The sequence below is a fragment of the Zea mays genome, chromosome 5 (genome assembly GCF_902167145.1).
Source record: "Zea mays cultivar B73 chromosome 5, Zm-B73-REFERENCE-NAM-5.0, whole genome shotgun sequence".
NCBI lineage: Eukaryota > Viridiplantae > Streptophyta > Magnoliopsida > Poales > Poaceae > Zea > Zea mays.
In genome coordinates this window covers 26,439,229-26,467,105 of record NC_050100.1, presented here as the reverse complement: position 1 = coordinate 26,467,105, position 27,877 = coordinate 26,439,229, and the positions used below count along the sequence as shown (strand labels likewise).

The 27,877-nt window shown below is 53.3% G+C and overlaps 1 protein-coding gene across 4 annotated transcripts in view; it reads right to left on the bottom strand.

The window, feature by feature from the left end:
* LOC100192003 (uncharacterized) overlaps positions 1–27,877 on the bottom strand; it is an 83,289-nt gene that overhangs the window by 26,248 nt on the left and 29,164 nt on the right. For 3 of the 4 annotated variants that reach the window (XR_002269392.1, XM_008682781.2, NM_001137427.1), the window contains exons 6-10: positions 17,444–17,522; positions 16,857–16,868; positions 16,419–16,484; positions 12,389–12,457; positions 12,248–12,304 (exon numbers count right to left, since the gene is read on the bottom strand). Coding sequence is in view for 3 of the 4 variants with exons in the window: in XM_008682781.2 (XP_008681003.1) it covers positions 12,248–12,304; positions 12,389–12,457; positions 16,419–16,484; positions 16,857–16,868; positions 17,444–17,522 (283 nt within the window). In the remaining variant the exon portion in view is untranslated. The remainder of the gene's footprint in view (positions 1–12,247; positions 12,305–12,388; positions 12,458–16,418; positions 16,485–16,856; positions 16,869–17,443; positions 17,523–27,877) is intronic. The other variant, XM_008682782.2, reaches the window with a different exon arrangement.

The window sequence follows — 27,877 nt, the reverse complement described above, 5'->3', positions numbered from 1 at the left end:
GGAACAGACTGGAGCACAAGAGACTAAATAAATTGGCCTATGTAAGCTACAACAGGAAGATGGATAATAGGTTCACAAATATAAGAGAGCTAGGTTCCAAGGGAAAGAGAAGCAATCCACTGTTGCTTGAAGAGTTTACGTGGCAAAATGAATGAGTTGAAGAAGAATCTGATGGTGATAACATTTGGGGTGCTCTGGATGAAGCTCTAGGTGCAACTCAGAGTCTCCGGGGCCGAAATTTGCCTAGGACTGCTGCTGCAGGTGCTGGTTCCTCCTCTCAGACTCAAACACAAACCTATGTTAGAACCTGTTATAGATGCTTTTGTGGGCCGCCAATTCACAAGGCGCAGAAATAGGAAAGAGGAGATAAGTCAGGAATAGTTTCTGTTTAATCAGTTCCTAAATAATAGGTTAGTTCCTTTTCATGTGGCTAAATAGTAGCAGTTCCTAAATAATAGGTTAGTTCCTTTTTATGTGGCTAAATAGTAGCAGTAGATATGTCTATCCTGAGACCGCCTATGGCTATAAAGGCGGCCGGGCATCAGCTGTAATAATCAACCAGGAATAAGATCTCCCTTTTGTTTGGGCGAGATCACCTGGGATCATCCTGGCCAGGCACGACGCCGGCGCAGGAGATCTGGGTGATCAGCGCCCTCTTCTTTCATACACCTTGCGCCACTCCAATCTCCCTCTCCACTCCCCATTGAAGGACACCAGGAAACCAAGGTTACGGACTCACCAGCGAGGAGTCGGTAACAATTTGGTATCAGATTCAGCAGACGCAACGACAATCATGTCCGGCGTCATGCCCGATCCTGAAGACAAGAGCACAGAACAGAAGCTGGACTTCCTCATGGACGCAATGAACAGGATGTTGGGTCAGCTGACAACCATGAATGGTCGGCTGGACACCCATGATCGTCGATTGGCGCGGGTGGAAACGGTTCCACCCGGCGACGTCCAGCTGGAGGAAATCAAGGATTTTGACGACGGCGACGGACCACCACACCAGGGCGACCACGACAGCAACAATGGTGGCCATCAGGCCCCACGTCGCGGGCGTAGTGATGGGGCAGCGAATTCTACAGCCGCCCGGATCGTTATGGCCGACCAGATGGCTATGGTCGCGATCGGGGTCGTGACGACGAAGGCGGCGGCCGTCCACCGCGACCCAACTTTCCATCCTTCGACGGCGAATCAGATCCATTGACATGGATCAACAACTGCAACACCTATTTCCGAGGGATGCGAACCATGGCAGAAGAAAAAGTTTGGCTAGCATCATTACACTTGGAGGGAGCAGCAGCCGAGTGGTACTATGCCCTGGAACGTGATCATGGCATTCTATCGTGGGCGCGATTTGTTGACTACATCCACATGAGGTTTGGACCACCCATCCGATCCAATGGCCTGGCAGAACTGAAAGCCCTTTATAGGACAGGCACCGTGGAGGCATATCACCGACAGTTTTCAGTCTTGCTTTGTCGCTGTGATGACTTGTCTCCTATGCAGCAGGTGAACATGTTTACAGCAGGTCTTGGAGATCCCCTCCACACCGATGTCGAGCTGCTGGCCCCGACAAACCTGCAGACCGCAATGAGTCTGGCCCGTGCTTATGAGCGCAAGGAGGAGAACATTGCAGCACTCAGAGATAGACAAAGTCACCGGAACCCGTCCGCCATCAAAGGGACTGGTTCAGGACCGGGGGCCAGGCCGGCTGCTACAAATCGGCCGCGTTTCAAACGTCTAACACCAGAAGAATTAGCAGCGAAACGGGCAAGTGGAGAATGTTACCACTGCAACGAGAAGTACTCGGTTGATCACAAGTGCACCGCAAGGGGGTATTCTTGCTGGAAATGGACGACGACATGGAGGAAGATGCAGCAGCGAAAGACCTGGGCATTTCTCTTCCTGCCCTCACGGGCATTGACATCAGCAGCACCATGAAGCTCCAGGTCAGGGTCAAGGATCGGACATTGGTGGCGCTGGTGGACACAGGCTCTACCCACACATTCATCCGGGAAGCTGTGGCCACCCAGCTGGGCCTCCAAGTCACACCAAGATCGGGTCTCTCCGTCAAGGTAGCAAACGGGGACAACGTCGCCAGCAGCGGGATATATTCCAAGCTCCGAATTACTATTGCCGAGGAGACCTTCCACATCACCTGCTACAATCTTCCTCTGGCCGGCTTCAACATTGTCCTGGGGGTCCAGTGGCTTCAGTCATTGGGACCCATATTGTGGAACTTCAATGCCTTATCCATGGAGTTCTGGCGCCTGGGACGCAAGGTGTGTTGGGTAGGACTGGGTGCGCCACATACTCAGTGCGCAGCGCTGTCCGAACCCCGCGAACTACTACAGGCATTACTGCAGTCCTACGCCGACATCTTCGCTGAACCACGTGGCCTTCCGCCACCTCGGCGTCACGACCATCACATCAGGCTGCTGCCAGGGACGCCACCAGTTGCAGTTCGGCCCTACAGATACCCCCAATTGTTGAAAGACGAGATCGAGCGCCAGTGCGAGGACATGTTGCAGCAAGGCATCATTCGGGAGTGCACATCGGCCTACTCTTCTCCAGTGTTACTTGTGAAGAAAGCTGATAAATCCTGGCGTTTCTGCATTGACTACCGGGCCCTCAATACCAAAACAGTCAAGGACAAGTTTCCCATTACGGTGGTCGACGAACTCTTGGATGAGTTACACGGTGCCTGCTTCTTCACAAAGTTGGACCTCCGCAGTGGATATCACCAAGTACGCATGCACCCAGATGATATTGAGAAGACAGCGTTCCGCACTCATCGAGGTCACTTCGAGTTTCTAGTCATGCCCTTCGGCCTCACCAACGCACCGTCCACATTTCAGGCCCTCATGAATGATGTCCTGAAACCCTTCATCCGGAAGTTTGTCCTGGTCTTCTTCGATGATATTCTGGTATTCAGCTCTTCCTAGGAGCGCACTTACAACATGTCAGGGAAGTATTTACAGCACTCCGAGCAAACAAGTTATCAGTCAAACAGTCCAAGTGTTCGTTTGGCAAAACATCAGTCGCTTACTTGGGTTATGTTATCTCAGCTCAGGGCGTTTCTATGGATTTGGATAAGGTGGCAGCAGTAGAAGTTTGGCCGCGCCCTCGGTCTATTCGGGCACTTCGAGGTTTCTTGGGTCTCACTGGATATTACCGCAAGTTTATAGCGAATTATGGGACCATAGCTGCACCCCTCACGGCTCTTCTCAAGCGTGAGGCGTTCTGTTGGTCGGAAAGGGCAGAGGAGGCATTTCTTCAACTCAAGCAAGCCCTTATATCAGCACCACTGTTACAGATGCCGGATTTTTCTAAACAGTTTATGGTGGATTGTGATGCATCAGGGACTGGATTTGGAGCAGTCCTTCATCAAGGAGATGGGGCCATTGCATATTTCAGCCGTGTTGTAGCACCACACCATCAGAAATTACCAGCGTATGAGCGGGAATTGATTGGTTTAGTCAAAGCAGTGAGGAATTGGAGACCATATTTATGGGGAAGAACTTTTATGGTACGGACAGATCACTATAGCCTTAAATTCCTCCTGGATCAACGGTTGTCTACAATACCGCAACATACATGGGTCAGCAAATTGTTTGGATATGAACTGTCAGTGGAGTATAGGCCGGGCAAATTGAATGGTGCAGCAGATGCCTTGTCTCGACGCGACGAAGACACCACAGAAATTAACAGCATCTCGGCACCACATTTTCAGCTATTTGACACCCTTCGCAATGAAGCTGCCACCGACCCACAGGTCTTAAGCTTGCGGGCTGCCATTACAGCGGGAACTGCAAAATCAGGATGGACGGAAGCTGATGGTCTGCTACTATTTCAAGGGAAGGTCTTCATCCCGGACGCTTCAGCAGTTTGGACAGAAATCCTGGCAGCAGCACACAATTGTGGTCACGAGGGCATTGAGAAGACTGTACATCGATGGAGAGCATCCTTCTACAGTCCACAGGCCTTACGACGGGTCAGAGAATTTGTGCAAGCATGCGCCACTTGCCAACGGAATAAAATTGAGCATCTACATCCAGCAGGTCTGCTGCAACCCCTGTCGGTACCATCGGAAATTTGGAACGACATCTCCATGGACTTTGTTGAAGGATTTCCTAAGGTTGGTGGCAAGACAGTGGTATTAACAGTGGTCGACAGGTTCTCTAAGTTCGCCCACTTTATTCCTCTTGACCATCCATATACCGCAGTGACCGTGGCTAGGGCATTTTTCGAAGGGATTGTGCGCCTTCATGGTATTCTGTGCTCAATTGTAAGTGATAGAGATACAGTGTTTACTAGTGCCTTCTGGTCCGAGCTTTTTCACCTTGTTGGGGTCAAGTTGTTACTGAGTTCCGCGTTTCACCCCCAGACTGATGGACAGTCGGAAGTGGTTAACAGAATTATTGTGATGTACTTACGCTGCTTGGCAGGTGATCGGCCAAAAACTTGGTTACAATGGCTTCCATGGGCTGAATTTTGTTACAATACGTCATACCAGACTGTGGTCAAGTGCACTCCATTCAGGATTGTATATGGTCGGGACCCTCCAACAATGCTTTCTTATACACCTGGGACATCCAGAGTAGCTGTCGTCGATCAGCAACTTCAGGATCGAGATGTTTTCTTGGCAGACATCAAACAAAGGCTAATCCAAGCTCAGGTAGCAATGAAGCAGGCGCAGGACAGTGGCCGTCGAGATGTGCAATATGCTGTCGGCGATTGGGTTTGGCTGCGTCTGCACCAAAGGTCGGCAGTGGGTGTCACTCCAGCAGCAACATCCAAATTAGGACCTAAGTTCTATGGGCCATATCAAATTCTGCAACGCATTGGAGAGGTCGCCTATAAGCTACAGCTGCCAACCAATGCAAGAATCCATGATGTTTTTCATGTGGCACTTCTCAAGAAATTCCAAGGGGAGCCCCCATCCGCTCTAGTACCCTTACCAACGATTTTGCATGGCAAGGTACTTCCGGTTCCAGCACAAGTAGTGAAGGCTCGTTTAAATAGAGGTGTTTGGGAGTTACTGGTCCAGTGGCTTGGACGTGAGCCGGCTGATGCTACATGGGAACAATGTAATGAGTTCAAGAGAAGATATCCAGAAATACAACTCGAGGACGAGTTGTTTGTCGGAGAGGAGGGAAATGTTATAGATGCTTTTGTGGGCCGCCAATTCACAAGGCGCAGAAATAGGAAAGAGGAGATAAGTCAGGAATAGTTTCTGTTTAATCAGTTCCTAAATAATAGGTTAGTTCCTTTTTATGTGGCTAAATAGTAGCAGTTCCTAAATAATAGGTTAGTTCCTTTTTATGTGGCTAAATAGTAGCAGTAGATATGTCTATCCTGAGACCGCCTATGGCTATAAAGGCGGCTGGGCATCAGCTGTAATAATCAACCAGGAATAAGATCTCCCTTTTGTTTGGGCGAGATCACCTGGGATCATCCTGGCCAGGCACGACGCCGGCACAGATCTGGGTGATCAGCGCCCTCTTCTTCCATACACCTTGCGCCACTCCAATCTCCCTCTCCACTCCCCATTGAAGGACACCAGAAAACCAAGGTTACGGACTCACCAACGAGGAGTCGGTAACAGAACCAGAAAACGACCCAGAAATGCAGCAGCTACAGCTCAAGACATACGTGAAGAAGATGTCAATTCTCCTGCTGAAGATGAACAAGAACAAGAGACAGCAAGACAAATGAATGATGATGAAGATGAAGGCGAACAAGAATCAGGTGGAAGGGGAGCTGTAGGTAATGAATTTCAGTTGGATGAAGATCTTCTTTAGGTAACTAGGTGGTAATGTGTGGTATCTGGGACTGGTAGTATTAGTAAGTAGTAACTACTAACTAGTAAGTGTTTATTTGCTGTTTTCAGTTGGATACTTGGATTGGATGAACAAATATCTTCTCTCGATTTCTTAAATCAATATTTAGTATTGTTGAATTCATGTCATGTTTACCCTATCCTTCATATATAGTTATATAATTATATACTATATAGTATAATAGTATATAGTATATACATAGGTAGGTCCTGGATGAACACGACGACTAGTAAACGGCCAGGTCGACCAGAGGTCGATTAGTCGACCTAGTCGGCGACTAATCGAGATTAGTCGCCTGGTCGTTCCCCCAGTTCGACTAGCTGGTCGAGCGACCAGTAAACAGAGCCTGGCACCGGATTAGTCGCCTGGTCGTTCCCCCAGTTCGCACGCTCAACCTGGCCATTTGTACTCGGGTGCGCTACCGCGGCCCAGTCGACGCGGATGTTGAAGTCGTCGCAGAATTGCAGGAACGGTTCTCCCATGAACTGAGTTTCATTATCGGTAATGATGGAATTGGGTACCCCGAACCGATAGACGATGTCGCAGAAGAACATGTCGGCCTCCGTCGCTTTGAACTTGGCGATGTGTTTGGCCTCAATCCACTTGGTAATTTATCGACGACGACGAGTGAGTGAAGCCCCCGAGCGCCTTCTTGAAGGGCCCGACCAAATCCAACCACCAAACCGCAAATGGCCAGGTGATGAGTATGGCTTGGAGGGCTTAAGCCGACATATGTGTTCGCTACACGTAGTACTGGCAGCCTTCACAAGTCCAGACGACCTGCTCAGTGTCAGTCATGGCTGTGGGCCAATAGAAGCCTTGCTTGAACGCTTTGTCGATGAGGGATCGTGGGGCCGCGTGGGGCCCGCATGTTCCTCCGTGCACTTCAACGAGCAGCAGTCGTCCTTCCTCGAGCGTGATACACTTCTGCTTGATTTCGGAGGCGCTTTTTGTGAAGTGTCTCCTCGATGACTGCTAAGGACTTTGCTTTTCGAGAGTGTCGTCTGGCTTCAATTGCATCCTCAGGTAGGGCATCGTCTGATAATCGATCGATAAAAGGTTGGTACCAGTCCTGCTAATCGGTTGTCGCGACCAACCGCCGAGCCTGGGTCACAGGGGTAAGTTGGTCATCAGCTATCTTGTCCAACTCTTCTTCTGTTTGCTTAATCTTGACGGAGGGTTCGTAAAGCTCGGAGGCGAAGATCCCGTCCGGGACGAGCTTTCGCCCCGACACGATGGTTGAGAGCTCGTTGACTTCCGTGTTGAAATTTTTGTAGATGTGGTGCAGCTCGAAACCCTTGAACTTTTCTTTCAGCTTTCGTACCTCGTTGTAGTACGTGCACATCCATGGGTCGTGTGGCTCCATCGCCTTCATGACCTGGTCAACCATCAACATGGAGTCACCCCACCTCGGCCGCAATCCGAAGCTCGTTGATGAGGGCCTCGTATTCGGTGACATGTTTGGTAGCGTCGAAGTGGAGGCGGATGGCATAGCAGAGTTTATGCCCTTGAGGCGATGTGAGGATGACACCCTCGCCGCTTCCGGTCTTGAGGTAGGATCCATGGAAATACATGGTCCATTACTCTAGGTCCTCTACTGGGGGTGGTTACTGCGCCTCCGTCCATTCTGTGACAAAGTTGACAAGAGCCTGGGATTTGATCGCAATTTTGGGGACATAGCCGATGTCGAGCCCATTGAGCTCGAGGGACCACTTTGCGATGCGTGCAAACGCATCCCGATTGCGGACGATTTCGCCAAGGAGTGTCGTGGATACCACAGACACGGAGTGCCAATCGAAGTAGTGGATCAACTTCCGCTTGGCAATGAGGACTGCATAGAACAATTTCTAGATCTGAGGGTACCGTGTCTTGGACTCGATCAGCACCTCACTGACGAAGTAGACAGGCTTTTGTACCCTGAGTATGTTACCTTCGTTCTCCCTTTCCACTACCAGCGCGACGCTGACCACCTGGGTAGTGGCCGCGACATAGAGGAGGGCTTTGCCTAGGTTAGGCGCAACCAAGATTGGAGTCGTGGTCAAGAAAGCTTTTATCCTGTCGAGGGCCTCCTGTGCTTCTGTAATCCAAGAGAAATGGTCGCTCTTCCTGAGGAGTTTGTAAAGGGGCATGCCCCTTTCTCCGAGCCTGGAGACGAACCGGCTGAGCGCGGCGACACATCCGACTAGCCGACGCACATCCTCTAGCTCCTGTTCTTAACAAGCACAGGATTCGCATCCCATGTTGGGTGGTGTATTTCCCTCATGAACCCTACCGCCAAGAGCATTGTGACCTCTTCATCGATGGCTTTGCGCTTTTCTTCATCAAAACGGCGGAGCCGTTGGGCGACTGGCCTGGCCATCGGCAAGATGTTCAGGGAAGGCTCAGCGACTTCCCTTGGGACCCCCGACATGTCCACGGGCTTCCAGACAAAGACGTCACGGTTAGCCCGGAGGAAGTCGACGAGTGTGCTCCCCTGTCTGTCGGAGAGCGCCGCCCCGATGCGTATGTGCTTGGATGTATCAATGGCATCAATCTGGATATCCTTTGTGTCCTCAGCGGACATGAAGGTGTCGGGGCTGGCCTTGAGACTGTATAGGGCGCCCTAGGTTCGACCAACTCTCTTGTGGTGGCCAACGTTGAGGTGAGCTCGCAGTTGGCATGCTCACACGCGTAAGCCGCTTTGAATGAGGCAGACGTTGTAATGGTCCCAGGAGGACCGGGCACCTTCAGCTTGGGGTATGTGTAATTGGGGACAGCCATGAACTTAATGCAGTGTGGCCTCCAGAGAATGACATTGTAGGCCCCCGGGAAATGCACCACCTCGAATTGCAGCCGCTCAATACGAAAGTTGGAGGGGTCGCTGAACGTGACGGGCAGAGAGATTCGTCTGAGCGGGTAGGCCTGGTGGCCGGGGGTGACACTGTGGAAAGGCGTAGGGCTCGGGCGCAGCGCAGAGCGTGCGATCCCTAAGCCGTCGAAGGTCTCAACATACATGATGTTGAGCATGCTTCCCCCATCCATGAGTACCTTGGAGGCGCTTTGAGCCCACGATTGGCTCGACAACGAGGGGTAGGTCCCTGGATGGGGTATCCTATCCGGGTGGTCGCAACGGTCAAAGATGATTGGGAACTCTAACTGTTAGGGTGATGTTAGGGTTTCGGGGCTAGTCCCTATGTAATGACTTGCATACCCTTAGTGTAATGGGCTTGGCCCAATTACTCAGTTTATATATATGCACTCCCAACCCAGTTAGGGTTAAGGTTTACCACATGGTATAGAGCTAGGTTTCTTTTTCACTTTTCTCTCCCCTCCCCACCACCAGCTGCCGCCGCCGGCTCCCAGCCAGGCCGGCCCTCTCCGCCGCCGACGCCCCCAGGCTGGCCCTCCTCTCCGCAGGCGCCCCAGGTCGGATCTCTTTCGACGCCGGTGCCCCCCACACCAGTCTCCCCTCCCGGCGTTCGGCCCCAGCGACTGGCGCCACCTCGCGACCGTCCGACCTAGGTCGGATCTCCCCCGACGCCGACGCCCCTCAGCCCATGCAGATCTCCACTTCCCCGGCGCGCCCCCGCCGTCGACTCGCCAGCGCGGCCCCAACCTGTGCTCGCCTTCCCTGGCTAACTCTGACCGCCCTCTCCTTCCCCCACCTAGGGTGGCCGCCTGGCCACGGGTCTCGTCCCCCACTGTCATCCCAGGCCAGCTACACCGCCAGCCGAGTTCTTTCGCCGCCATGGAGCCCACCAGCATGCCTTCCCCGAGCGCTGCCTCTGCTGCTCTCGAAGCCGCCGCGGACGCTGACGCCACTGTGGCAGCGGGCCAACTCTCCAACGCCGGCCTACTGGCCCCTTCGGGCGCCGGGTTGCTGCCCCCGCTGGGTGGGACGAGGCCCCTTTCATCGCCAACCTTGAACCCCTCCCATGCGTTCACCCCAATGCCCTCACTGTGCAACACACTCGTCGCTCCCTGCCAAGCTTCCCCGCCTGCACCGACCCCTCGTGGACCAACATCGTCGCGACCACGTCATCCCCTCTCGCTTCCCCTACGTTGGTTGCGGCCATCGCCACCATCCAGGCTGTTGTCGCTACTTCCCAGGAGCGGGAGCATGCTGCGACCCTGGCATTGGAGCGAGAGTGTGCCATGAGAGCGGCCCTAACCACCCAGATGGTCGTCGTGCAGCGCCTTCTCCTTGGTCGCAGTTACACCAATCCCCTGGTGGCCCCTGAGACTCCCCACACCTCCGGCTCGATGCCGACACCGTCTCCGCCCTTCACGCTCAGGCCGCCAGGGTTCACAACATTCGGTCCCTTATGTCCGTTGTGTTGGACTCGGTGTCCTCTCACTACCCTCGTTGGCGCGCTCAGGTGGTCCTCACCCTTCGGCGATTCGCCCTCACCGACCACATCCTCGACGACCTCGTCGCCCCGTTGTCTCCATCGTGGGTTTAGATGGACAGTGTGGTCCTCTCGTGGCTCAAAGGGGGTATCGTGGGTTGTCGGGCTTTGTAGCATGTACTTCTCGGTCGACCGATTCGTGGCGGCGATTGTTGACGAATGTTCGTCGATGGCTGACGACAACCACGAGCGCTGATGGCAAAGTTTCCTCCGCCCGCCGCTCGATGGTTGCAGGTACGTCGAGGTTGGAGAGGCGGAGTTCGCTGACGACGGTGACGAGGAAGTCGAGGGAGCTCAACATGATGCGGCTTCCAACAGAGAAAGTCTCGCCTTCGGTGACTGCTAAAGGTTGGGCCATCAGAGTGGAAGATGTCACTTGGCACACTAACGATCCCCTACCTAGCACGCCAATTGTCATGGTTTCGAAAACTGGGTACAATAAGATTTGTGTTCGGTGGGGATGCTAGCGTGGACTCACTCCGAATGGTGAATCGTTGAGATTCGAACAGGGGTTGAGGCAGAGGGTTTATAGACTATAGTGGTTCAAGCTTGCGCCCTAGTCTGGTGTAGTGTTGATCGTAGTATTGCTCTGGAGTCTGTTACAACGGTTGTGCTTGTGTGTTGGAGAGGTTGGGAGGCCTTCCCTTTTATATTTCAATGGAGGAACCTTGCAGAGGGAATCTGTTTTCTACTAGGGAGAGAGATCTGCTCCCTCGGGCTAGCGCGGTGGGTCCTCCGAGGGTCGTGTATAACCGTATTCCCGTCATGGCGTCGTTTGTCACCCCGTAGCGAGTCTGTTGTTGATGTCTTCGCAGCAGTGTGCGGCGGCCCCCTACGGATCAGTCCTGGTCAAACGTGGTGTGGCTACTTGTCGTCATGTTCCCTATGTCTCTTGTCAGTGTGCATATGTACAATCCCGGTATGGCGCACCGTCGTATCTTCCTAACATATGGGTCACTCTAGAGACTCCGGTGCTGAGGCCCTCCTACGGCGGAGATTGACCCCATAGGGTAGCCGAGGCATGCCTGGAGTCGTCCTTTGGGAATGTACGGTTGTGCTGACAGCGACCTCCCGTCGCCTATTCTGCGTGTTGTGCGTATGTCCAGTCTAGTCTGGTGACGACGGATCCTGTCGTGGTTGGCGTGGGTCAGTAGTATTGGACTTGGATCTCCGCCTCGCCAAGTTCCTCGGCAACGACCTGGTCGGCCGCTCCGCCTCGTGGGCTTGCTCGACAGGGACCTGGTCGGCTGCTCCGCCTCGCAGGCTTGCTCGGCAATATGGACCGGAGGGAGGTATCTGGTTCCTAGTTCCCAGGTACCCGACATAAAGCCTCTGTCAGGATTCAAACTCGAGACCTCTGGCTTTGATACCATGTTAGAGTGGACACACTAACCAGTTCAACTCAAAAGCTTAAGCTCATGAGAGAAGGTAGTCAATCCACTTATACACTACAACATGTGTGCCAATTATTTATATTATATCTATAAAAACTAGTTATCATTTGTTAAGAATCCTTTCAAACACCCCTTAATTGAAGTCCAATACAAGATTTTAAAACATGCCAAATTCGTTGGCATTGATAGATTTCCAGCGAGGTTACATTTTAGGCACTACCTTCAGTTTTCCAGTTCCAAACCATTGCCTCCGAAAAAATCATTTCCCTTAAATTAATCATGCATAAACATGCTAAATCTATTGAACGAAACGCTTCCATGAACTATAAAAATATACAAAGATAAGTGTAGACAAACTATTTTGGGGGTTCAAGCATCCTGTTTGAATGCATAAAACCTATCAGATTGAGTTTCCACTATATTGAAACTACTGCTGCAACTTATATAAAATTTTAGTGACACTTCAGTTGTAAAATGTCAAGCACTTGAAAGTTTGGATTGAAAGCATTTGATAATTTGAATTTAAATACAGAAAATATTTTCTACACATATGAATAACTTAATGATGCAAAAAAATGCATAACTCCCCATGCCAAATTTCAGAATAGATGCTTACTCTAGAGAGAGAGACCATTCTTCGTAAACATGTTAGTGAATCGCCAAGCCCAGCTTCCTAAGTCAATGGCATAACCTTCATGAAACAATTGCATGCATAATTGGTGGATTCAAACCTAGAAACTAAAAATGGTAAACATACCTCAAGTATTCTAATAGACTCTTCAATAAGGCATTCTGCATTTTTTCTTTTTCCTTGTAGACTGAGCACCTAAGGGCATAAAATGAGTTCGATTATGGGACCAAACCCAAATTCAGAGTTAGAAGAGACCAATTTTAATTCATGGTTAACTACATAAAGTGTCTGGTTATTATTTTGAAATCATTTCTTCTGCAATGAAGAGGAAATGGTAACAAAAAAGAATGGTACAAATGGTAAGCGTACTCTGCTTGGCTATTATTGGAGGAAGATGAATAGTTCCATTAACTAGATATGGGATACATGTAGTAGCATCTAGGGCTGGATAATGAGCCAGCTCGGCTCGTTTTGGTCGGCTCGTTCTAGCTCGTTAGTGTAACGAGCCAGCTCGGCTCTACTCAATATAACAACGAGCTAAAAGTCCAGCTCGGCTCGACTCGTTAGCCAGCTCGACCTGGCTCGATAAGCTCGTGAGCCATACTAACAAAAAACAAGAATCCATGAGCATACAAGCATAGAAGTGTATAAACATATATATAACAATAGCATACATTGTAAAATAAGAAAATAAATATTTAAACCACTTTCATAGTTCATAGTTTAATACTTCCATTCCATATCTCCATGTCTAATCTAGGCAGCAGTCCATAAATCCAAAATATTAATATGCAATACAAGTATGCAACCACATGTGATATGGCCACATATCGACTTACACATCAAATACAACAATCCATCATAGGCTCATAGCCTATGGACTTAAACACATCAATTTCCACTCTAGTTAAAAAAGGTCACCAAGACATAATTTTGAAGCTAGCATGAAAATAGACACAACAACAACAACAACAACAAAGCCTTTTTGTCCCAAGCACGTTGGGGTAGGCTAGAGATGAAACCCCGTATGAAAACCTCAGAGCTCAACCCCCAAAGAAAAAAAGGGGAAACAAAGGCAAAGGAGAACCGAAAAACGACGAAACGGGGAAACACATAAAAGAGATAAAACCCACAAGAACCAGCAAGATCTAAATGGGCACAAGAAAAGGTCAAACGATTAAAGAGGAAAAGCGAAACTATAAATCAAGGTTCTGGCACGTGAATTGCACACTTCCACCCCTTCCTATCCACGGCGAGCTCTTTATCAATATTCCACTCCTTCAGGTCCCTCTTCACAGCCTCTGTCCACGTCAAGGTTGGTCGACCTCTACCTCTCTTCACATTCTCGGGACGCCTAATTATTCCGATATGCACTGGTGCCTCTTCAGATCTTCGTTGGATATGTCCAAACCATCTCAAACGATGTTGCATAAGCTTCTCCTCAATTGGCGCCACTCCTACTCTCTCTCGTATATCATCATTCCGGACTCGGTCTCTCCTTGTGTGGCCACATATCCAGCGCAACATACGCATCTCTGCCACACATAGTTGTTGGACATGTCGTCTTTTAGTGGGCCAACATTCTGCTCCATACAACATAGCCGGCCGGATTGTTGTCCTGTAGAATTTGCCTTTTAGTTTGTGTGGCACCCGGGGGTCGCATAAGACACCCGCCGCTTGCCGCCACTTCAACCATCCAGCTTTAATTCTATGACTGACATCCTCATCGATGTCTCCATCCTTCTGAAAATAGACACAAAGGCAAAATCTACTCGTCCTCCACTCTAGATATCCGGACTGTTCTGACTCTAGCTCTGTCCAGGGACTGGCCGGTCCACCAACTCGACGTGAAGAACGCCTTCCTCCACGGCACCCTGACGGAGACGGTCTACTGCACTCAGCCCGTTGGGTTTGTCGACCCTGCTCACCCAGACATGGTCTGCAAGCTCAACAAGTCCCTCTACGGTCTCAAGCAGGCCCCTCGGGCTTGGTACAGTCACTTCGCCACCTTCTTGTGTTCGCAGGGTTTCATCGAGGCCAAGTCGGACACGTCCCAGTTCATCCTCTGTCGCGGTCCGGATACTGCGTACCTCCTCTACGTCGACGACATCGTGCTCACCGCCTCCTCCCCTGGGCTCCTGCATCGCATCATCTCCTGCCTCCAGCAGGAGTTTGCGATGAAGGACCTCAGGGCCCTCCACCACTTCCTGGGGTCACCATCGAGCGCCGGCCCCAGGGCATGTTCCTTCACCAACGCAATACACCGTCGACCTCCTCGAGCGCACTGGCATGGCCGAGTGCAAGCCCTGCGCGACTCCGATGGACACGCAGGGAAAGGTCTCCGCCGTGGGCCCCCCTGTCGCCGATCCAACCGGCTACCGGAGCCTTGTTGGGCCCTGCATTACCTCATCTTCACCCGGCCAAACATCGCCTACGTCGTCCAGCAAGTGTGCCTCCACATGCACGACCCTCAGGAGCCGCACCTCACCGCGATGAAGCGCATCCTGCGGTACTTGCGTGGCACCATCGACTTCGGGCTCCTTCTCCGCCGATCCTCGACCCCGGAGCTTCACGTCTACAGCGATGCCGACTTTGTGGGCTCTCCAGACACACGCGGTCCACCTCGGGCTATGTCGTGTTCCTAGGGGACAGCCTCATCTCCTGGTCATCGAAACGCTAGTCGGTCGTCTCCCGCTCCAGCGCCGAGTACCGCAACGTGGCAAACGACGTGGCTGAGGCGGCCTGGCTCCATCAGCTGCTCCAAGAGCTCCACAGTCTGCTGGCCAGGAGCACCCTCGTTTTCTGCGACAACGTCAGCGCCGTCTACCTCTCCACCAACCCCCTCCAACACCAGCGCACGAAGCATGTCGAGATTGATCTTCACTTTGTCCGCGAGCGGGTCGCCTGTGGAGATGTTCGCGTCCTCCACGTCCCGACCGCCTCCCAGTTCGCCGACATCTTCACCAAGGGGCTTCCGACGACCGTGTTTGCGGAGTTTAGGTCCAGTCTCAACATCTGCGGTGGCTAGAGTTTCGACTGCGGGGGGTGTTAGAGTATTATGTATATGGGTGTATAAATGGGCCGTATGTTTGCTGGCCTATTAGGGTTCCATATTTGTACTCATGACTGTAGCTAGGGTTTCATTCAGTCATCCAACAGAGAAGACGATGGGAGGGGGAAGACCACGCCTAGGAGGAGAGGCGGGTGGGCAACCATGGCCAGCGGCGACCGGTAAAAGGTGGGGTGAGGGCCGGTGGCTATGGTTTGGGCAGCGAAAACCTTCTGATACCATATTGGAGGAAGACGAATAGTTTAATTAACTAGATAAGGTATGCATATAGTAGCACCCCTAAAGAGTTGTATACAAAGACCATGCCCAATACAAGAATGCATACTCTAACAAGTATGGATAAATAAATCCGGACATAGTAAGTGTCACATATGTTATGCTAGATAGGACAGGGTAGCCGCAAATACTTTATGAACAACGGTGTTACGGAGTCAGAATAGTATATCAATGTATATTCATTTTCCTCTTATGATGACTACTTCACGGACTTGTATTGTATTATTAAAAATCAAATTAGGGGATAAAAAATTGTGATTATATCAATCAAAACTAAAGGCAATATTAGAAACATACAAAAATACATGATACATGACACTTCTTAGTTCTTACATCCTCATGTCATAATACCAAAACTAAGGGTCATAATATATCCATAATTGTTCTTGATTAGCAAAAAAATCATAATTGTTATTAGAATAATCATGTTGGTACAAAGGCTTGATTATGTCCTATAAATGAATTATAGCCCAAAAGTTAAAAGAAACTCAAAACAAAACATAAAAGATATTAACAAACTACAAGTAAATAGTTGATAAACTATATTAAATTGTTGGCATAGTGTCACTGCTGCATGTGCAAACATCTGCTGCTGCTGTATCCGCCGGGTTCTTACGCATGTATGAGACAGTGATTTCATGAGAAAGATTATTGACACGAAATCAGAATCCAGAAAACAATAACTTAAACAGCACAAAGGGAGCAGCAGTGTCCTTGTTGGATACCTTCGTCGGGAAGGTGATAGATCACATAAGAATCACTAATCTAAAAAACAAAACAGTAAGTTTAAGAGCAAAACAGCACTAGTACCTTGGCTAGACTGTACATTGTACTTGAATACTCTGGGTGACCAACCCCCAGAACACGTCCTTCTATCTACAGATGGCAATTAAAAAAAGATAAATTGCATACTTCAACAAGTGAATTACAAGCACATTTACATTTCCATTGTTTTGCTACCATGCTTTGATGCTTTCATTGAATGGGTACAGGTGTTAAGCAGCAGAGTGACAGAAGATGACAACATATATTCGTATAGTTCTGAAAGGTTATATTTTAACCTATTTGTATGCGATCAACCAAAAATGGACAATTATAAGTATGGTCAAGTAAGATGATAGTATAGCATAACTCAAATATTGTTATTGTGGAATATCACATTGGTATCAATTATGACAGAGGCACAAAATTTCAAGAATAAATGTTAAACATAAATAAGCAAGAGCACAAAAAGTTGAGGTGTGGTACCTTCAAAGCACGCTGCAAAAGGGGGGAAACAACAAACAGAAAAGGGTATAAGAAGCAAGTTCAAATCTTCGAATGAAAAAAATTAAGTTCAAGACTTGGAATGAAAAAATTAAGTGCAGAAAGTATAGCAGCAGTTGACACAAAGGGTATAATGCTACAATGGAAACAGTTCAATTAGCCTTTCACAACTTCATGAGAAAAATACATCAAGGATCTCCCCTACTGTGACTTCGTTACTAAATTTCATTCTGTGTATCATGATAATGATGCATATAGTGAGGACTAGCATGCCTCAAACAAAAAGCTGCCTACAAAAATGTCCATTCGCTCACTTGCAGCTTGAACAGAGTATTAGCATGCAAAATTTTGCACAGATTTACAAATTTCTTAGATTATGATTCCCATCAAAGGTAACAGATATTGTCATTCCTACAAACTATTGCATGCGGTCTGTTTTCAAACTGTTTAATGATATTCACCAAAAAAGACAAAAACAAACTTTTCAAACTGTGTTGCATAGCAAAATTACAGAAGAAACTATAAAATCTAAACAAAGAAGAATAACTCATGAGGCAACAAAACGTTACCTCATAACATGTCTGGGCTTGAGCAAGCTTGAGTTGAAGATGATAGCATATTCCAAGACTATGCACAGTTCTTCCAACCCTACATTAAAAAATATATAATTTGATGAATTGCCAAATTTAGGATACCATGCATTTGGTGTTTCAACAGTTCAACACATAGGATCAAGCATAGAAACACATTGAGATAGATAGGAAATTCATTTAGAATGTTCATGTAGGTGTAGCAACGACTTACATCTGCAGCTTTATCCCTGAAACTTAGCATTTGGAATGTGATGGCTATCGTGCTAAAATGTTATAAGTTTGTCAAACCTATAACTTCTATGGCACTGTGCTCCAGTTCACTTGTGTGTGCGACGGGCCTACAACTGTAATAGCACTATGCTACAACACATTTTTGTAAATATGTACTGAACCTAATCTATGACTATCAAATGGTACCCCTTTATTGGTAGGGTACATGTCATAAAATGTCCCTGGGGCAAGCTGCCATGTCCCTTCAGAAAAAGGGGAGAGCTAGAAAAGCATCAAGCAGAATCAGAGCAAATTATCGAACACGACATTCAGGGTTCATCTTCCGATTGGAAACCCGATGCACCCCCTCCCTCCCGTGGTGCCTCCGCTCCCCTCCACAAACGCACGCCGGCGCCCACTCCGGGCCCGACGGCCACCTCAAGGGCTGCACACCTCCCCGTGCAGCCGTCCCACCCCTGGAGGCGCCCTTTTCCCATGTTCCGGTGGGCAGGTCCAAGTATCAGAGATGGATCGACTCTAGCCCCCGCTCCGACGTCCGCATTCCGCATCTTTCTTACCGAGAGGCCCTCTCCTCGGCGAGCGGTGACCTTCACCGCTTGCTCCCGCGGCTGCGGCGGCCTCGATCTCGCTGGCTCCTCCCCCGCCTCGCTCTAGTGGTGTGGGTGAGGGCTGGCAGGTGTACGAAAGCTGTCAGTCGCGAGGGAAGCGTCTTCGCCCACCACCTCGTCCACGTCGTCCCGTCCCGGCAGACCTGCGCGGGCGGTGCTTCAACTGCCTTTCAACATCCCATCGTGCGGCCTCTTGTCGTCGCCGCTCCCGCTGCCACCTCTGCGGGTCGACCGACCACCGGGCGGCGGGCTATCCCGGATGGGTGGCTCCTCTGCGGAAGTTGAAGTGGCGACGTTTTGATCGTAACCCCGTGCCAGGAGGAGCCCCTATGGCGGCTCCCCCTTCTGGCCACGCGCACGAAGTTAGTGTGACGTCTGCGGCGGCCGGCGGGTCTAGTTCTCTCGAGTCCGGTGGCGCGCGTCCCCGCAGGCGGCATTCACACAGATGTAACCGGTCAAGCCAGCGCCACCATGCTCCCTCTTCGTCCTCCTCGTCGGATGATGATCGTCGCGGGGAATCCCCTCATCCTGCCACTCCGGTTTCGGGTTTGTGCCCGTGGCGCATCCTTGCTCGCTTGGCCAAACTGGAGGGCCGAGAGGTTTCACTGCATTGGGCTCTCGTCATCACCCTCGTCGGCAACTCGGTGGATGCTTCGGTGGAGGACATCTCTGCTATTCTCGTTCAATGGCATGGTCTGTCTGAAGATTTGTTGGCTTTTCAACGCCTTTCTCATGATGAGCTCCTGCTCACCCTGCCGGATGAGGCTAAGGCCGTTCGGGTGTTCGACAGAGGGCAGTCGGTGATCACCCCCTCCCTAAGGTTGCATGTGGCCCGCTGGTCCCAGTTCCTCCATGCTTCTGGCACGGCTCTGCCCATGGCCATTAACGTCGAAATCAGGGGCATTCCTGCCATTAACGTCAAATTTCTACGTCAACCCCACCCTCACCGCCGAGTTCTGTGGATCCTCCACCTCCGCCTCAAGGGGACGACGGACGATGTCATCGGAGCTAGCGGCAACGCCATGGTCATCCTAGAGGCAATGCGGCACCCGAATCCGGCAGCGGCCCCACACCGACGACGGGCGAGACTCGTGACCTCGTGCATTCCCGGCTGGGGCCTAGGTGCCACTTGGCTAGTGGCTTGATTCCCCGGGCGACGTTGTTGCCTCATGTTGGCTCTGCTACCAAGGCGACGTTCATTGGCAGTGCGGCTTCCTTCGTGCTCGAGGAGCCGCCCTCCCCTCCCCAAGCCAAGGCAGCGCTTCATCGAGGCAGTCACCAAACCGATGGACTAGCTTCTCCCATGTCCTCCTGCTTCGGTTCGTCGGGTCAAGGCCCACCGCCCCGACTGCCCTCGCCCCTCGGCATAGCAGGCGGGTGGCTGGGGTTGGCCCTTGCTCACCTGGACCCCTGGTCACTAAGGCACGGAAGAGGATTTGCAAGAGCTTGGGTCTCATGGCTATGGAGAAGATTGATCAAGCTGTGCAAGACCAATATAGCAGGTTGTTTGGTAACCCCACCATTGATGCTCATTTAGCTGCTTTCGCTGCCATCTTTGGTTGGTTTATGGATGATGGTGCTGAGGCTCGCTCAGCAACCTCGCCTTTGGCTTGCTAAAAAAATTGTTGTTGTGGTCGTTCCTACTCAATCGCTTGTGCTCGTTACATGAAGAAAAAGAACTTCATTGCTAAGCTAGAGGTGGATGACCAGGTGGTGGTTTCGCGGGAGGGGATGCAAGATGCATCGTTCAATTTCTTTGGAAACTTACTTGGTTCTGCTGAGGAAAGAATTTTTTTTCTTTGGACCTCTCGGTTTTCCATCAACATCAGCATGACCTTTCTTCGCTTGACGAGTCGTTCTCATTAAACGTCTGGCCATCAGAAGCATGGTCATGGATAAAGCTCCTAGCCCGGATGGCTTTACCGGTCGTTTTTACAAGTCTTGTTGGTATATCATTGGGAGTGACGTGATGCTGGCCTTGGCTATTACTCATAGGGGTCATGTCTTCAATTTTAGATTGCTTAATTCAGCTTTTATCTCTTTGCTGCCAAAGAAAGCCGATGTGTTGACACTCAAAGACTTCTAGCCTATCAGTCTTATTCACAGTTTTGCAAAGATAATCATGAAGGTCCTTGTTAACCGGCTGGCACCCCTTCTTCTGGGACTAGTGGCTGCGAATCAATGTGCATTCATCCAAGGTCGTATTATTCACAATCATTCTCTTTGTTCAGCAACTAGCCAGATCGTTTCACAGGAGCAAAGAACCTCACATTCTGCTCAAACTCGATATTTCGAAGGTGCTTGACTCTGTCTCTTGGTCCTTGTTGGAGGTTTTACAACAGTTGGGGTTAGGTCAGAAATGGTGTGATCTCATTTGCTTGCTGCTTTCCACCGCATCCACTCAGATTTTGGTGAATGGGGTTCCCGGCCAGCCAATTTCCCATCTTCGGGGCTGAGAAAGGGTGATCCTCTATCCCATGCTTTTTGTCCTTGTCATGGACGTGCTCAACTCTGATAGTTAAGACCAGCGAGGAGAATATGTTGCTTCCACTTGTTGGCGGCCATAACCAACACTGGATCTCCCTTTATGCAGATGACGTGGTTCTTTTTTGAGACCCTCAAGGAATGACCTTCTCATGGTTAAGGATCTGCTAGAGTATTTTGGGCATGCCTCTTGTCTGAGAGATATGCACAGATCAAGATTTGGCCCTCATTTTGGATGTTCTTTCCTGTGGAGTTGCTGATTTTCCTACTACATATTTGGGACTACCTCTTTCTATCCGCAAACCTTCCAAGAATGAGTGGTTGTCCCTGATAGATAAAGTGGCGAATAAACTCCCGGGTTGGAAAGCTCCACTCTTGAATAAAGCAGGTCGCCTTGTTGTTAGACTACCCGTCTAGGGTTTGTGTTATTCCCTGTGTAATGACCGTTATACCCCTGTGTAATGGGCCTTGGCCCAGTTACTCTCTCTATTTAATATCACTCCCAACCCCTGATTAGGGTATGGGTTCCTATTCTAACATGGTATCAGCTAGGTTTAGCCTTTTTTCCTCTCCCCGAGCAGCCACAGCCGCCAGGAGGTTTTTCCCTCCACTGTAGCCGCCGCCGGCCTCCACGCAGCCAGCGCCGCCGGCCTCCTCCCTCCCTCGGCCGCCGGCCCCTCCTCCAGCCGCCGGCCCTCTACCTCCCTCCCCTTCCCCACCGCCGAGCCGCCCGCCCTGCCCCCAATCTCGCGGCTCGTCGCGCCGCCAGGAGCAGCAGTCGCCGCTCTCTGCCCCTCGTCCAGGCACGCCCTGGACGGCCGCCGCTGGACGCGACCCCGGCTGGACTCGCGCCAGGGAGCCGTGCAGCCCAAGCGCCGACCCCGACGCCGCCCAGCGCCAGGCCGCCTCGCGCCCAGGTCCGCGCCGCGCCCGGCCAGCTGTCGTGCGTCCCCGCGCGCACTGCACAGCACTGCGCCGCCGACCTCGCCAGGAGCCGCGCCACCAGCGCCCGACGCCCGTCCCCCTGCTGCGTCAACGCCCGATGGACGCCCCTGCTGCCACCACGGCCGGATTCCACGTCGGGGACATCACCGGCCCTGGCACACACCCCCCCATCGCCCCTGCTGCTCCCAGCAGCGAGCTCACCCATGGGGGGGCCCCCTACATCGCCGGCCTTGGTCCGATCCACGCCTCCTCCCCGCTGCCCCTGCGTCGCAGCTCACCACCGGGCTTTCCCGCCTTCGCTTCACCCACCTGGAGTCACCGAGTCGCGCCCTCCACCGACTCCCCGCTCGTCGGCACCCTCGCCACGATCCAGACCGCTGTGACGGCCTCGCGGGAGCGCGAGCGCGCTGCCTCCCTCGCCCTGGAGCGTGAGCGTGCCCTGGGCGCCGCTCTGACCACCCAGATGGCCACCACGCAGAGCCTCCTCGGCCGTCCGACACTCGCCGATGCGGCGCCCCCAGAGGACCCCCACGCCTCTGACGTCGACGCCGACCTCATCGCTGCTCTCCACGCTCAAGCCGCCGGCCTGCACAACATCCGGGCCCTCGTGTCCGTGGTGTTGGATCCGGCGTCCTCCCACTACCCCCGGTGGCGAGGACAGGTCCTTCTCACGCTGCGGCGGTTCGTCCTTGACGACCACGTCCTCGTCGACCACGACACTCCGTCGCCTCGCTCCTGGTGCCTCATGGACAGCGTTGTCCTCTCGTGGCTCCACGGCACCATCACCGTGGAGCTACAGGACATCATCCGCGACCAGGCGGACACTGCGCGCCAGGCATGGCTCGGTCTCGAGGACCAGTTCCTCGGGAATCGGGATGCTCGGGCACTCCACCTCGACGCCCAGTTCCACCTGTTCTCTCAGGGGGACCTCTCCGTGGGCGAATACTGCCGCCAGATGAAGGGCCTCGCTGACTCTCTCCGCGATCTCGGTGAGCCAGTTGCCGATCGTACCTTGGTGCTGAACCTCCTGCGTGGCCTCAGCCCCCGCTACGGCCACCTGAAGGCTCTCATCAAGAGGAGTGTGCCCTTCCCCACCTTCCACGCCGTGCGGAACGAGCTTCTCCTCGAGGAGCTCACCATGGCGAATGAGGCACCCACTCCTGCCTCGGCCCTCTACAGCGCTCCCACCAGTGGTCAGCCGCCTTCAGGGGGCCAGGCCACCCGTCCTCCGTCGACCGGGGCTCCCACCCGCCCCCCACCTACCGTCCCGACGGCCCCTCGTCCGACTTCCACGACCGACGGGGGTCGTCGCTCCCGCAAGGGCGGCCGTGGGAGCGGCGGCTCCTCTCGTGGTGGTCCCTCCGGCCGGGGTGGCGGCCACGCGTGGCCGTCCTTCTACAACCCCTGGACCGGGACCATCGCCATGTGGCCGGGCCAGGCACCGAGTACCCCCCGTCCTCCGGCGCCCGCCCTCCTGACTACACCTCACTACGGCGCACCTCCTTATGGTGTTCCCGTCGTGCCCCAGGCTCCGCCCGCGCTCCTGCCCCCGGGGACCCACACCTCGACGCCTTGGTCCCCGCCGGCTGGTGGTTGGGACAGCACCTCCCTCGCTGCTGCTTTCAGCACCATGGCAATGACCCCACCCCCCTCCGACTGGGTGATCGACTCCGGTGCCTCGTACCACACCACCCCCACGGCAGGCACGCTCTCTCGCTCTCATCCCCCCTCCCCTCTCACCCATCCTCGATCGTCGTTGGAAACGGTTCCACTCTGCCAGTCACCTCAGTAGGTGCCTCGGTTCTCCCTGGGCCGTTTTACCTCAACGATGTTCTCGTAGCTCCCCACATCACCCACAATCTTCTTTCTGTTCGTCGATTCACTACTGACAACTCCTGTTCCATTGAGTTTGACCCCTCTGGTTTTTCTGTGAAGGATCTGGCCACCAGGACCCTTCTCGCCCGCTGTGACAGCTCGGGGCCTCTCTACACGCTCCAGCCCTCCACCGCCGGCGTGTCTCCACCTCCTGCCTTGGTCTCCACCACCTCCTCCACCACATGGCATCGACGTCTCGGCCATCCTGGACCCGACGTCATGACCAAGATTACCAGTAGTCTCGATCCTTCATGTAGTAGGGGACATTTTGAGGGTCTTTGTCATGCTTGTTAGTTAGGCCGACATACTCGTCTCCCATTTACTACTTCTTCTTCTCGGGCTGAGCAGGCTTTTGATCTAGTTCATTGTGACCTTTGGACCTCCCCTGTACTCAGTCTTTCTGGTTATAAATATTATCTGGTGATTTTGGATGATTTTTCCCATTTTCTCTGGACCTTCCCGCTTCGGTTGAAGTCGGACACATTCACCACCCTCACACACTTCTTCACCTGGGTATCCACTCAGTTTCGTCGCCCGGTCCGTGCTCTGCAGTGTGACAATGGCCGCGAGTTCGATAACAACGCCTCTCGCTCCTTCTTCCTCACTCATGGCGTCCAGTTGCGTCTCTTGTGCCCCTACACTTCTGCCCAGAACGGCCGAGCCGAACGCATGATCCGCACCACCACTAATATGCTCCGCTGTCTCCTCTTCCAGGCGTCTCTCCCTGCCAGCTACTGGGCAGAGGCCCTGCATACTGCCACCCACCTCCTCAACCGTCTTCCCTCGAAGGCGGTACGCCACCCTACCCCCCACTTCGCCCTTTACGGCACAACCCCTTCCTATGACCACCTTCGCGTGTTCGGCTGTGCCTGCTACCCTAACACTTCCGCTACCGCTCCACATAAGCTTTCTCCTCGCTCCACCCGCTGTCTATTCCTTGGCTACTCCCCTGACCACAAGGGGTACCGGTGTCTGGACCTCACCTCCCACCGCATCATCATCTCTCGTCATGTCGTCTTTGACGAAGATGTGTTTCCCCTTGCTGGCTCCACCCCACCCACCGATCTTGACTCCCTCCTCGAGTCCGATCCGATTCCTCCCCCACCTTCGGCTCCCCGTCTTGCGCCGTTACCTGCTCCTCGTGCGGCCCCCACGACCTCTTCCGCGCCACGCGCGGCCCCGTCGACCCCGCCTGCGCCACGCGCGGCCCCGTCGGTCCTGCCTGCACCACGCACGGCCCCGTCGACCCCGCCTGCGCCACGCGCGGCCCCGACGATCCTGCCTGCACCACGCGCGGCCCCGTCGACCCCGCCTGCGCCGCGCGCGGCCCCGTCGACTCCGGCTCGATTCGCCAACCCCGCCCTCGTCTACCATCGCCGCGGCCACGCCACTACCTCGGCGCCCCCCGACGCGTGCCCATCGACGAGCGCGGCCCGATTCGCCGACCCCGCCGTCGTCTATCACCGCCGTGAGCCGGCCCCTCCAGCCGCTCCCGACGTTCCGGTGGCTCACTCCGAGTCATCCGTATACCACCCGGTCGCCATCCATCGCGACCCCGGGCACGTCCACCCGATGGTGACTCGACGCGCTGCTGGCGTTCTCCGCCCCGTCGACCGGCTCATCCTGGCAGCCGCTACGACCAGCACTCCACCCGACGCTTCCCCGGTACCCTCCTCCGTTCGCACTGCCCTCGCCGACCCACACTGGCGTCGCGCTATGGAGGAGGAGTACGCGGCCCTCTTGGCCAACCACACTTGGGACCTGGTGCCGCGTCCACCAGGCACCAACGTGGTCACCGGCAAGTGGCTATTTCGCCACAAGCTGACCTCGGACGGCTCCCTCGACCGCTACAAGGCCCGTTGGGTCCTTCGGGGCTTCACCCAGCGCCCCGGAGTGGACTACGACGAGACCTTCAGCCCTGTCGTCAAGTTCGCCACTGTTCGCGCCGTCCTCTCCCTCGCCCTCTCCCGCGACTGGGCGATCCATCAGCTCGATGTCAAGAATGCCTTCCTCCATGGCACTCTGACGGAGACTGTCTACTGCAGCCAGCCCACCGGCTTCGTCGACGCTGACCGTCCGGACCTGGTTTGCCGGCTGAACCGATCCCTGTACGGCCTCAAGCAGGCGCCACGGGCTTGGTACAGCCGCTTCGCCTCCTACCTGGCCTCCGTCGGCTTCGTCGAGGCCAAGTCGGACACGTCCCTGTTCATCTACCGGCGCGGCGACGACACCGTCTACCTCCTGCTCTACGTCGACGACATTGTGCTCACGGCATCCACCGCCGACCTCCTTCACCGCACGATCGTCGCCCTTCAGCGGGAGTTCGCGATGAAGGACCTGGGGCCCCTCCACCACTTCCTCGGCGTCACCGCCGAACGTCGGCCTCAGGGTCTCTTCCTCCACCAGCGCCAGTACGCCATCGACATCCTGGAGCGGGCTGGCATGTCTGACTGCAAGCCCTGCACCACGCCTGTCGACACTCAGGCGAAGCTCTCTGAGGACGACGGGCCTCCGGTCGCCGACGCGACGTCCTACCGGAGCCTCACCGGCGCGCTCCAGTACCTCACGTTCTCCAGGCCCGACATCGCTTACGCCGTCCAGCAGGTGTGCCTGCACATGCACACTCCGCGGGAGCCCCATCTCACTGCGCTCAAGCGGATTCTACGCTACCTCCGCGGCTCCCTCGACTACGGCCTCCTACTCCGCCCATCCCCGACGTCGGAGCTCGTGGTCTACACCGACGCTGACTGGGCTGGCTGTCCCGACACGCGCCGGTCCACCTCCGGCTACGCCGTCTTCCTGGGCGCCAACCTCGTCTCTTGGGCCGCCAAGAGGCAGCCCGTCGTCTCTCGCTCCAGCGCTGAGGCCGAGTACCGTGTCGTGGCCAACGGCGTGGCCGAGGCCTCCTGGCTGCGCCAGCTCCTCCACGAGCTTCACAGTCCCCTCCAGCGCGCCACCCTCGTCTACTGCGACAACGTCAGCGCGGTCTACCTCTCCACCAACCCCGTGCAGCATCAGCGCACGAAGCATGTGGAGGTCGACCTGCACTTCGTCCGCGAGCGTGTCGCTGCCGGTGACGTCCGCGTTCTCAGCGTCCCCACCACGCTTCAGTTCGCCGACATCTTCACCAAGGGGTTACCGTCGAGTGTCTTTTTAGACTTCCGATCCAGTCTCAACATCTGTACAGGATAGAGTTGTGACTGCGGGGGGGTGTTAGACTACCCGTCTAGGGTTTGTGTTATTCCCTGTGTAATGACCGTTATACCCCTGTGTAATGGGCCTTGGCCCAGTTACTCTCTCTATTTAATATCACTCCCAACCCCTGATTAGGGTATGGGTTCCTATTCTAACACTTGTGTTGGTCAAAGTTGTGCTAACTGCAACCCCAATTTACTCAATGATAGCTTTGACCTTCCTCGTTAGGTGATCAAGGCTATTGATAAGAAGAGAAGGGGTTTCTTATGGAAAGGACAGGAGCAAGCTCAAGGTGGTAATTGTATGGTGTCTTGGTCACGGGTTCAGATGCCAATTATGTATGGCGGCCTTGGAGTGCATAACCTGGAACGTCTTGGTTGGGTGCTGCATGTCAAGTGGCTTTGGTTACACAAAACTGACAGTACTCGGCCGTGGACTAATTTGCCTCTGCAGGTTCCAAAAATAGTTCGTGCAATCTTTGATGCAGCGGTAAATTTTCCCATTGGCAATGGGGAGAACACCTTGGGCTGATCGCTGAGTGTAAGGCAAGACCATATCTGAACTTGTGCCTAATCTCTTTAAATTAATTCCTTCCAGAGTGGTGAAAAGGCGTACAGTGAGCCAGGCACTTAACAATAGGCACTGGGTTTCAGATATTAAGGGCGCTCTGAAGGTCCAAATTTTAGTTGCGTACCTTCAGATCTGGGACTTGGTCGATGGCGTTATCCTTCATCCGGATGTCCCTAACCAGTTTCATTGGAAATTCGATCCTTGGTACTATCAGGGTCTCTCCTTGGAGAACTTGGAAGTGCTGGAGCCCCCCTTAATTGCAAGTTTTTCATCTGGTTGGCCATCAATAACCGGTGTTGGACGTCGGATCGGATGGCTAAGCGTGGTCTTCCGCACCAATTAGCTTGCCCCTTTTGTGACCAGCATGAGGATACTATATATCACCTCCTCACTTCTTGTGTGCTGGCTAGGGAAGTTTGGTCTCAGGTGCTATGCAGCCTCAATTTGGCTGATGTGCAGCCGCCGAACTCCTCAAGTTCCTTCAACTCTTGGTGGAAGCATG